Here is an 11,568-nt window from a genome sequence, read left to right as displayed (position 1 = left end):
ATGCAAAGTTTTGATGAAATTTCTGTGACGGGCTATGTAACCTAAATGTAAAAGGAAGAACTACATCCATATCCTCGGGGATGGGCACTCGACTAAACACGGCGCGCATCAGTTCACGTTGCCACTGGGTACCCAGCACCCATACCCAAATGCGTCGCCCTGGGGCACGATCCCGCGAGCTCCGCCTAGACGAGCAACTGCCGGGGCGTACGTCCGCGTCTCCCTCCGCCGCCTCGCCACGCCGCCAGCGCATTAATTCCTGCCAATCCTGCGTCCAGCTGCGCCCCACGGCGGTCATCCTGACCAGGGGCTCGCTGAGTAGTGAGTACGACGGCGGCCTGAGACCGTGTTCTCCTTCCGTGCCCTGGACACCTCTGCAGGCGTGGGCTGACTACCACCGACACCGTGGGATACTGTGCTGCGACGTGTCCTCCGGCGACCCCGAGCTTGGCTTTCCTCCGCGTTTCCCGGCACCGAAACCTGGAGCTGCGGCGATCGTGCGCTTCCCACCATGTACAGCTCCGCCTCGACCTGTAGAGACCGCATAAAGTTCGTCGACGACGGCAACGGCCGGTTCCGGTCCGCGGATCATACCGGCAGCGGCGGCGGCGACGACGACGACGACGTGCGCATCGGCAGCGATGATAACCCAACCCAATAGTGGAGGGAAACTGTACATTATTCGATCTTACCAACGTACACCCTGAGTCCATGACACAGTCCCACGATCTCGATCAACTCAGCTTTTTCATATGCAACATTATATTCCGGAAGGTGTTGAAGCACTTCGCTAGGCATGAACGTGTGTTCAAGTCTGATCCGTAATACAATCTATGGACAAAAAATGTTGGTGCTAGTTATGTTTATTTGCTTAGCTTGATCAGATATTCAGGTGACTTGCATTGCTGTCTTGCTGATTTGTTGGTCCGGGCTTTCAGGACACGAACACGCTACAATTGTCAGTTCATTTCGAGACTCGCCCAGGGATGTTTTGTGAAGAATTCCATGCAGGGCAGGTGGCCTGGACGGCGCGCGGAGCTTCCTCTGATCTTCTCACCTCAGGTCCCTGGGGCACGGGGGCAGCGGTCGTGCTCGGGCCGGGACGGCGGACTGCACGGTCCACGAGGCTGGCCGGCCACAGCCGCTGCCGAGAGAGGGGGGGGGTGGGGGGTGGGGGGGGGGGGGCGCGGCGTGGGGAGGGGGGAGCTAGCGAATCAAGGACCCCAGCCCCGCTGCCTTTCCCGAAAGCCGCGATGATGATTGGGACGTGCCACTGCTCACTGCTTGGTTAACAGGATAATCACCCACCATCAGCTTCCATTCCAGCTTTTCTAAGCAGATCATGTGGAAGTGCTCTGTCCAAGCAGCGGCCAAGGACACTCCCGTGCATGCAGGATTATTTTTATATGCAACAGAACAGTAACTAAGGATGTTTGATCTTTACGGTAAAAAAGAAAGAGTAAAACATTCTTCGGAAAAGTCATGATACACGCGTCACGGTCTAACTGGCCGGTTTCTTTGACGACGCTTCCGATGCCACGTGGACCAGTGGGCGTCCATCCTCCCATCTGCATGTGAAAAAAAAAGAGAGAGAGTAAAGAACCCCACCACTGCACAGCAAGCTTGACGAACCCATCGGTCTCACCACCCCGTGGGCCATGGCCCCATGCCATTAGGTTATTGCCCCCCAGAACGCCTCAAAGCAAGATCCCAGAGAGCTAGATCATGAGTCTAGGCGAGGGGAGCCGGGGCAAAGCATGGATTAGAGCAGTGAGCAGCTAAACAACTCAGCAGATCACTTCGAGCGAGCCGCTTCGGGAGAAGCAGAGACAGATCGATAGATAGGGTTAAGAAAGAAGCAAACAAAATTATCCGCCGGCCGGAGCCCACGAAGGGCATGCAGCGCGCGCGCGCGCGCGGCCATGCCGTGCCCGTGCCGCGCGTGGCGGCGGCAGCTGGCCTGGGTCCCGGCGACGCGGGCCGGCCGCCGTCTTGTAGGTCGCCTCCGAGCATTCATGTGCCCGTTCACGCGCGCGCGCAGCATGTTCGCGTATACTAGTCCTAGTAGTCCTAATCCTAACCATCATCGGATTACGCGTGGCCCTCATGCATTTTGTTGCCGGATTAGCCGGCATGTAATGTAATCACCTCTAGTGTTTCATGCATGCAATCATCGGATTTTGCTACATACCTCCTCGTCCCAGATCTCGATGCGTGCCCTTCTTTGAACAAAGATGAACATGCATTATTCTTCATGCATGTGTGTGTGTGTCCTAGGTGTGCTATGTTGTATGAGCAATGTAATGCAATTGCAAATCCAAATGAAAAAAAAGAAAGAAACTTGCATTCAGAGATTGCATCTCAAGTCTCGACGATGTAGCAAACCCGATGGAACGTCTCGTGCACGTGCGGCGAAGCTGGTAGTAGCCAGGTTAATGGAGGGGTCGGAAGCTAGACAGGGACGCGTGGAAATAAAGCTACAGTGTCCGGTCTGCTGCGAGCACGCGCCAGCGCGGAGAAGACAGTGCGACGCGAGCCCGGTGCTAGCTCCGATCCGATCCGATCATCCGCCCCTGAGAATTCGCTCCGAAACAAAAACCAATCAGTGTCCACGCCATCACCCCTCGTCTCTCGATCGCTCTCCCCCATGCTGCGGCCATGGATGCTAGCTCTATAGCTCTAGCTGTAGGATGTAGCGGTGGGTGTAGCCAGGGGACAGCAAAGAGATTTACGCCCGCTCGGGAAGCGAACAGTGCACACCAACGCATGCCCGGGCAGCCACACCACACGCACGCACGCGCCCGTTTTTCGTACGTGTGGCGCGTGAGGACAGGCGTGAAAAGACGACGCAGCCCTCTCGATCCATGGGAGATCTATCGAACAAAAGACGATGCATCGGTCACGCACACCCATGCGTGTAGGAGTAGCTAGCTAGGGGTGTGTGTGTGAGGGAGAGGGGGGGGGGGGGGGGGAGCGGCGCGCTAGCGAGCTCGATCTCGCATGCATGCAAAGCAGCGACGGCGACGCCCATTGCCCGACGGGGAATGGAAAGGAGCGTCGCCGAGGCCCTCGGTTCGTCGGCCGCGCTTGCTCGTCTCGGGTTAGCTAGCACGGGAACGGACGTGCAGGGGGGCGCCGGGTAAAGCGCGTGCTGGTCACTGCTGCATCGATGAATCTTTCTAAGTTTTCGTGTAACAACCGTGTCACGTCGACCGGACGACGATGCATCGAAGGATCCGGCCGTGCTCGCCAGTCTCCCAGGTGAGCAGAGCAGAGCAGCCAAGGCGACGGTTCTGGCCACGTTTGGGTTCGGGACGACGACTGGTCACTGCCCCCGGCTCACCTGGCTAGCGAGACCTATAGGTATGGCACGCAGTGGTAGCTACGCTAGCTAGATTCAGCATGTAGTAATGTACATGCATGGCTCATGGCTGTACTGTGACTGTGAGAGAGAGAAAAAAAACATGGCAAAACGTAGAAACTAGAAAGGCGTCGTCTACTCGTCTCTATGGATCTACTACTCGTCTATTCTAGCTAGATTGGGCCGGGATGTTTCCGGTTTGTTTAACTTTGTTACAGTAGTTCAACTGTGCTTCTATGAGAATGAGGGCCTGTTTAGTTCATTTTGCGTTTTTGCAAAATTTCACTGTAGCAAAGGAATCTTGCTAATTTGAAGTACTAAATGAAGTCTATTTGCAAAACTTTTTGCATGGATGGGTTGTAAATCACGAGACGAATCTAATGATGCTAATTAATCCATGATTAAGCAATAATTAGCGGATGGTTACTGTAGCATCACTGTTGCAAAACATGGATTAAGTAGGCTCATTAGATTCGTCTCGCGATTTACAACCCATCCATGTAAAAATTTTTGTAAATAGACTTCATTTAATACTTTAAATTAGTAAGATTCCTTTAGCATCTTTGCGTTTACAGCTTTTTTGCGTTTTTGCGGATGGCCCTGACATGAAATCGAAACCCCCATAAAAAAAAATCACCGCAAACCCTAGGACAATGCGTGACGTCCTGTTTAAAGACCGGCACGATGACGGGTGGGTCCAACGTGGCGCGGGCCCACGGGCAGAGGCGCAGCCCTGCGGGGCTGCAGTGGCTCGGCGGTAGCAGCAGCCAGCGCTGGGGGGTAAAAACGAATAGAAGAAGCGCGCCCGAGCCCACGTACCCAGGAAACGCGGCAAACTGACAGTAGGCCGGAGGTGGGCCCGGGGAGGAAAAGGCCCAACAACCGGTCGCACCTGGCCACTGCACGTGGGGTCCGCTTCCCAGAGAGACTGTCCCTTCACCGTGGAGCCAGCCAGCCAGCCCATCGCCATCTTCCTACGGTTACCGTATTCTGGTTCAGTTTCTTTCCATCCTCGTTTGGTCTCGCGGATCACACGGTCTGCTAGAATTCCAGTTTGATGCGTACAACCAGGGCCTGGTCAAGGGAGGGAATAGTTACCGAATAAGTAAGTATAATCTACCATACAAACTCCTTTAACAAATGATGCAATTTGTGCACGAAATCTGGTTGGAAATCCTGCAAATGGCATGTAATTTACAACTTCCTTTTAGCAGAAACAGAAGCCCGTTTCTGATCCGTATTGCCATTTGCGGTCGCTGCTGCTTCACTCTCCCAGGCTAGCACGCGCACCTTTTCTTCCTCCCAAGGGACCATGACCCCAGCTCGCACCACCTTACTGTTAAGCAGCTTGGGTTCGATCCAGCGAGCAGGCCGAGATTAGGGGCGATTAGAAATACAAAACCCAGAGCTCGGGGACAGTGGCCACGCAGCGAGGACTGGGAGGGGATAAAAGAGCGCAGATCCGCTGCGGGGGCAGGCCGTAGGCCATTGCGTTTCGCTTTCGCAATTCGCACTGCACGCACCACCATACGCCGCTCTGCTGAGCTCTCTACCTCTACTCCTAGTCCTGTTCCTGCTGCCCGTGCCGCTAGCCTTCTTAACCCCTAGAGCCGTAGCGCGCGAGGGAGGGGAGGCCTACGGAGACGAGGACGAGAGCTTTCGGGGTTTCAGGAGCGAAGCGGTGGCGACTTGCCATACCGCTACGGCGCTAGGCTGCTGCTGCGGAGCGGGGGCAGGCATTCGTTGCTCCCCATTGCGAGGAGAGGAAGGTTTGGTGGGGGTGTTTTTTTTTTTTCTGCGCCAAGTGAAGCTGGATTCTTGATCCCCGGCGCGGTTGGGGCTCTTGCGGCAAGCTCAAGCATTTGGCGCCTACATTCGGCAGTCGGTCGATTCGGCCCGGGATTTGCGGCTTCCCGGATCAGAATCCTGCCTTGAGCTGAATTTGTGCGGGATTTGAGGATTCTTTCCGCTGAGGGCGCGCCCTGCCTTGTTTTGGGGCAGATAGGAGACTCCCAAGAGGGGTAGAGAGGGGTGCGGATTTTTCCATTGCTGTGGACGGGGAGGTATGAGACAATGAGGGAAGAGAGCAACAAGAAGGGAAAGGTATTCGCTTGGTTTCAGTTCAATCTGGGCTGGGGGTCTTGTTGTTCCGTTTGCTGTGTTTTTGATCGGCTTGCTGTGCCTTGCTTGTTCACCCGCAGCTCTCCTGGTCGAAATCCCTTGTGAGGAAGTGGTTCAACGTCAAGTCTAAGGCGCAGGATTTCCACGCGGATTACGATGCGAGCCAAGGTAACGTTACCGCTGCATTTTGGTGAAATCGTTTTGATTCAGTAATGAGCATTTTGCGGCACTTGTTTTTGTCTAGCTCAGTTCTTAGCTGTTGAAAATCGAAGGCCCAAGTCTCAACCAACGACCTCTGCTTTTATTTTTGCTGCTTTCTTGTGTCTGGCTCTCCCAAACTATGGTTTAGGAATGTTTGTTGAGTGGAATTTTTATCATCTTGTGCTTGAGAGAAATTTCTTGCATTTACCAGATTTCCCGGTCTAAGTTCCTAGATTTGGTTCAAAGATAAATACATTACCATCAAATATATCACAATCGTACACGGCTACCTTAAAGTCTTTGTTCCTGGTATTGGTCCTTAGGATGTCCCAATCAGACACCTCTTCCCAACTGATGCAGATGTTTGTCTGTTGCTGCTTGGAATTTTTGTATGCTTCTCATCTCATGGCATGCTTACATGTCTAAGTTTCCACTTTCATTTCCGAGACGACAGCTCTGGCTACTCTGCTCAAACGGACTCAAACAAATGGCTTCTTCTTTGCATTGTTTGGGCTAAACTTGCTTAGTGGTTCAGGAAGGGAGGGGCATGGTGATGAAAGGAGGACCAGCTGCTCAGAGAGGGAGGCAGGCACAGCCAAGAAAAGCAGAACTGGTCAGTTAAAAGCTTTTGGACCACCTTCTCTCTCTTTCTCTCTCTTAAGGCATCAAAGATTGCAGCTACCTCCCTTTCATTTTGCAAGATATCCTCTTTTTCCAAACTGATTTCATTGGTCCTCCAACTGAAGTTTTTCTCTATGTGATTTTTACTGGTTCATCCGATTAATCTTTGTTTCTGTTGTTCCTTAATAACTTATAGATGGGTTGTCAAAGCGGAGTATCGACCGAATCCGCGGAGGAAGGAATGATGTCGATGCGGCACACCTGACAGAAGTTCAGAATTACAGGTAGAGGTTTTTCACTGCATGTGCTTTGCCTCGTGAGCTTAGAAACTGAATGGAATGCGTGTTGAAAAAACAGATCTGTTGTGCAGTAGTAGTATGGTGGTGTGCAACTCAGTTTTGAAAATGAGTTGGTCATTATGGACCATATTACTTGTAGGTAGTTCTTGCGGTTTGACTTTACTGCAATAATCTGACCGAGCTCTTTTCTCCTTTGCTTTTGTAGAGTCTTTGCCTCCACATGGAATGTAGGTGGTAAATCGCCACCAAGGGGCTTAAATCTTGATGACTGGCTCCATTCTTCACCTGCAGCTGATATCTACGTGTTAGGGTGTGTACTCCCCAGGGGCTTCCTAATTTTTGAACAGAAATTGACTTAATTATATGTTCTTGACTTAATCCCTAAGATTTCTGTTTCTTGCTGTCAGATTTCAAGAAATTGTTCCCTTGAATGCTGGAAATGTTCTTGGCACTGAAGATAATCTCCCAGCAAAAAAGTGGGTATCCCTTGTTAGGAGGACATTGAATAAGAATCCTGGGTCGTGCTGTTATGGTGGCTATCGAACGCCATCTCCTGTCCCTGATCCAGTTGTGGAACTGGATGCCGATTTTGAGGGATCGTCGAGAAGGCAGGATAGTCTTTCATTTTTGCATCGTCGATCATTCAACCTTAGCCGGAGTTTAAGAGTTGAAGGGAACCATATGTTATCACACCCTAGGTTGGATCGTAGGTTCAGTGTGTGTGATCCAGTTAGCTTGGGAGGCAGGCCAAGTGACTTTGATGGAAATTTGCCATTCATGGGATCACCAGATGATCATTGTATTGAGGAGGATACAAGCAATGGAACATATCTTTCACCCTTGCCAAATGGCTATGGCGCCTCAGCGCCTATGGAAGAAAATAATGATCAGCCAAATACATCTAGGTATCTTTTTTACATTTTCCATAAATCTTTATACATGCTTATTCTTGTATACATTTTTGTACTTTTGTATCATTTGACCTTAATAGTCCTATGAGGCTTTGTTTCTATGTTCCTGAGACTAACTACAGATGTTTTGTTTTTACCAGGTATTGTTTGGTTGCCAGCAAGCAGATGGTTGGTATATTTCTTACCATTTGGGTACGCAGCGAAATAAGAAATGATGTGAGAAACCTGAAAGTTTCTTGTGTGGGTAGAGGACTAATGGGTTATCTGGGAAATAAGGTAAACGAGGTACATTCTGCATGGTTCTCATTTTTGACCTGCTATGCATTTTGCTTAGAAATGTACCAGAAAACAGTTCAATGTTCTTAGATTGATCACCTTGGACGTGAATGGTTATTGACCACTGAACATGCTTTTATTTTGCGGCAGGGGTCTATATCGATAAGCATGTCTTTGCACCACACAACTTTTTGTTTTATCTGTTGTCACTTGACCTCTGGGGAAAAGGAGGGAGATGAACTGCGAAGGAATTCTGATGTTATGGAAATTCTAAGGAAGACTAGATTTCCTCAGGTCCGCAGTGCTGGTTATGTTAAGTCACCAGAAACAATTCTTGAGCATGAGTACGTATCTATGGTCCTTTTTTTAGAGGCGATGCTCCTTATATGCATCGTGGTGTAGTAGCAACAGAGAAATGGCACTAATTTGAAATTCCTTTCGTTCTGCAGTCGTATCATTTGGCTTGGGGATTTGAATTACCGGATCGCTCTTTCATACTGCTCAGCTAAAGCTCTTGTTGAAATGCATAATTGGAAGCAACTATTGGAGAAAGATCAGGTAATTTTCTATTGTTCTGTTACAGTACCTCCTTTTTTAGTAGGTGTGAGAACCATGTCTAAATTCCCTGCTTTGAAACAGCTTCGAATAGAACGGAGATGTGGGCGTGTTTTCCAGGGATGGAAAGAAGGCAGGATCTATTTTCCTCCAACATATAAGTACTCATTCAACTCAGATCTTTATTCTGGTGTGCGTCCCAAAGAAAAGCGGAGAACACCAGCTTGGTAATTTCTTTTGTCCTAGTATCCACCAGGATTGCATCCTGCTTTGAGTCACTCCAAAGGAACTCCCTGATATGTCTTTTTTCTCTCTGATTGAAGGTGTGACCGCATTTTGTGGTATGGTAATGGCCTCATGCAGTTGTCCTATGTACGCGGAGAATCCCGCTTCTCTGATCACAGGCCCGTGTACAGTATTTTCATGGCTGAGGTTGAAATTGTCCGTCCTAGAAGAAGGAATATGGGCTATTTCAGCTCTAGAATTGAGGTGGAAGAGCTTTTGCCATATGCTTACAACTCTGGAGAAATGAAGTTCTACTAATTTGGCTCACATTGCCATATGGTTGGAACTTGTTTTGTACTTTAACTTAGGTAAGCTTGGTCTATTCTCGATAAAACTGCTTGTTTTACATTTAAGCCTTCTGTTCACACAACTGCCTTGGTGATACAGGTTACTGGGTCCCTGATGTAACTGGGGTCAAAGATTGGTTGGATGATCAGGTGTAAACTTGACTTTTTTATAAAAAAAAAATCTGGTTTTCATTGCTAGCTTTCAGCCAGATGCTTGAGGCGCATTGCAACAAAACTAACATAAAGGTAACCAATTTGTAGTCTGGTGATTTGCTGCAAAAATCTAGAACTCCTTGATATCTTGCCTAACATGTCCTCTGCTGTTGTTGCAGGATAGTTGGGCAATTTTGCAACTAACCATTTGCCTGTGAACAGCCATGCTCAAACAAGGATCAGCCCACATGTGTACATAACTACACAGCTCAAGAAACCTTTGTCCTCCATTTTGATTTTTCTCTCTTTCTAGGGATGTTACTAAATGTAAATCATTTTTCTTCTCCTTTTGCCTTTGGGAAACCTGTCAGTATGAGGTTTTGGGGTGCATGAGTATGAGCATGAGATGTAAAATCATTGCAAATCGGCAAAAGGTGAAATGATGCTTGAATTGAACTGATCCTGGATCATGATCTCCGGTGCCGAGGGAACAGTGATCGATTGATGTGACTTGAGAGGTTTGCAAAGGTGTAATCATGTGCATAACTTTTACCCCTGTGGTGCAGTACCTGAGAAGCAAAATGATGCCTGCATTTGCTGTGCTCATTGCTGTGGCAGAAAAAAAATGTTGGGTTAAAATTTTACTAATTCTTGGTCAGAGTCTTGTTTCCTGGATGGTGTACATGGTGCCATACTCTTATCAGATTGCTTGTCCTCTACATCAGGCATGGTGTCTGGTTTGGAGGGAATGGAGGCAGGCATTCATTTCGGCAAGTTGATTACTCTTGTAATCTTGTTTAGTGCTGAATCCTTTGAGACGAGAGCTGGCTACTTGCTCTTGTGATGCAATCACTCCTGGTGCCTTGTTGAGAGAGCAAGCTTTGACTGGACCACCTTTTGGGCCCAGGTGAGGAGGGGTCACGTGCCGCGATCTCACCCTTCACCTACCGGCTTGGCTACCTTCACTTGAATAGGCTTCGGCTCGTGAGATGTGATTGGGAATTTAAGAATCCTGGCTTTGACTTCTGACCGGTTGTTGCCTGCTGACGTTTCTCCGTTCCCTGGAATCCTAGGTGAAGAGCCCGCTCCTAGCTGTCAAAAAACTCAGGACGTCAAAGGTGAAATCCGACGAGAAATCAGTTAAGCCGGCGAGCTGTGAATTCTGGCCTACATTTACCATGCGCAGCTAAATTTGAGCTGCATTCTGGCTGGTAAGTGGTAACTGTCCCCCGGAGTTCCGAGATCAGAACAGCAAAAGCAAAAGGATGAGATAGAATCGGTAGATGCTGCTGCGCTGCAAGCAAAGACAGAGTAAAAAAGATAAAGAGGTCGGCCGGTAAAAGGGGAAAAGGAACTGTAACTCGATCGTCGCAAGCAAAGGATGAGAGGACGAGCGAGCAACGCATCCGCATCCTGCCTGCCTGCTCATCCTTTTGACCGTTAGTCGCCAACGACGCCGGGGCCCATGGATCGTACGGCGTCGCTGTCGACACGCGGCTTTGCACGATTACGAAGCCGGGTCGTCGTCCGGCAGACCGTATCTTCTCGAATACTGTACAGTATAACCACTGTTTCCCCTGAGAACAATATACGCCGCCGACTTCTGCAAACGTCCGGCCTTGCCGGCGCCGGCTTGTTGCTCGCTCGTGTCCGGGCCCCGGTGGATGGTCCCGGCCGTCAGGGCGAGGTGGCCTACTGGTAGATCTGTTCGGCTCGCAGCTTTAGCAGCCATTGTTAACCAACACACTGCCCAGACCTTGCTGCCTCGTGCTCCGTGCGCACAGTGTCTTCGCAGTGCCGGTTGGGCCATTAGTGCCTGGGACTCCATCCATAAAAGGCAGGCGTACGATCGTTACAGTGCCTGGAAGTTTGGAACCAGACACGATAGATGTATTTTCGTTGCACAAGAAAATCCTGGCGTGCTAGAGCCTAGTAGAGGTCACCAATAATACGGGGGCGAGAACAGAGTGCGCAAAGGTGACACCAGATGGTGACGACACGGGCACACGGCACGTGCCACGGTCCGCTAGCCGCTGTCCTGAACTGGTGATGGACGCATTGCATGGCCGTACGCCACTGAAACCGATGGATGGATGGGGATCTGACTCGTCTCCCTGTGCGCCCGAAACGAGAACTTGAGCGGAAGTAAAGGCTGACGTCCATGGATGGATGTGAGCTCGAGCGGAAAGGCTACCCAAGCCGAGACACTGATACGCACGCGGCACGTTGGGTGAGGCCTCCAATGGCCGAGCTGCGCGTCATCAATACGCGAGGGCGCGGCAGCATGAGCTGAGGTAACACTTAACACAGGACTGGACCGGCACCGTACTGGACGCGTGCACGACCCAACAGTTGGTCCGTACGTCAACCCGCGCGCGCGCGCCGCGCCGCCCGTAGCGTCCTTTGCATGCTGTCTATCGCAATCCGCGGGCACTGCTCGGGCGCCGGGTGGGGTGCGTATGTACATGCGTGTGCCCAAGGTCAGATTCTCAGATCAC

At 50.4% G+C, this 11,568-nt stretch overlaps 1 protein-coding gene across 1 annotated transcript; it reads left to right on the top strand.

The window, feature by feature from the left end:
* The first annotated feature begins 4,861 nt into the window (after positions 1 to 4,861).
* On the top strand, positions 4,862 to 9,718 carry LOC112875698 (type I inositol polyphosphate 5-phosphatase 4-like). Its single transcript, XM_025939640.1, has 13 exons — positions 4,862 to 5,464; positions 5,563 to 5,650; positions 6,219 to 6,296; positions 6,501 to 6,588; positions 6,809 to 6,913; positions 7,011 to 7,508; positions 7,655 to 7,790; positions 7,941 to 8,134; positions 8,240 to 8,348; positions 8,430 to 8,572; positions 8,669 to 8,938; positions 9,018 to 9,163; positions 9,250 to 9,718. The coding sequence occupies exons 1-11, from the start codon at positions 5,435 to 5,437 to the stop codon at positions 8,886 to 8,888; spliced, it is 1,689 nt and encodes a 562-aa protein (XP_025795425.1). The 5' UTR covers positions 4,862 to 5,434; the 3' UTR covers positions 8,889 to 8,938; positions 9,018 to 9,163; positions 9,250 to 9,718.
* Positions 9,719 to 11,568: the final 1,850 nt, after the last annotated feature.

The sequence above is a fragment of the Panicum hallii genome, chromosome 9 (assembly GCF_002211085.1).
Source record: "Panicum hallii strain FIL2 chromosome 9, PHallii_v3.1, whole genome shotgun sequence".
NCBI classification, from domain to species: Eukaryota; Viridiplantae; Streptophyta; class Magnoliopsida; order Poales; family Poaceae; genus Panicum; species Panicum hallii.
This window is presented reverse-complemented; position numbering and strand designations above follow the sequence as displayed.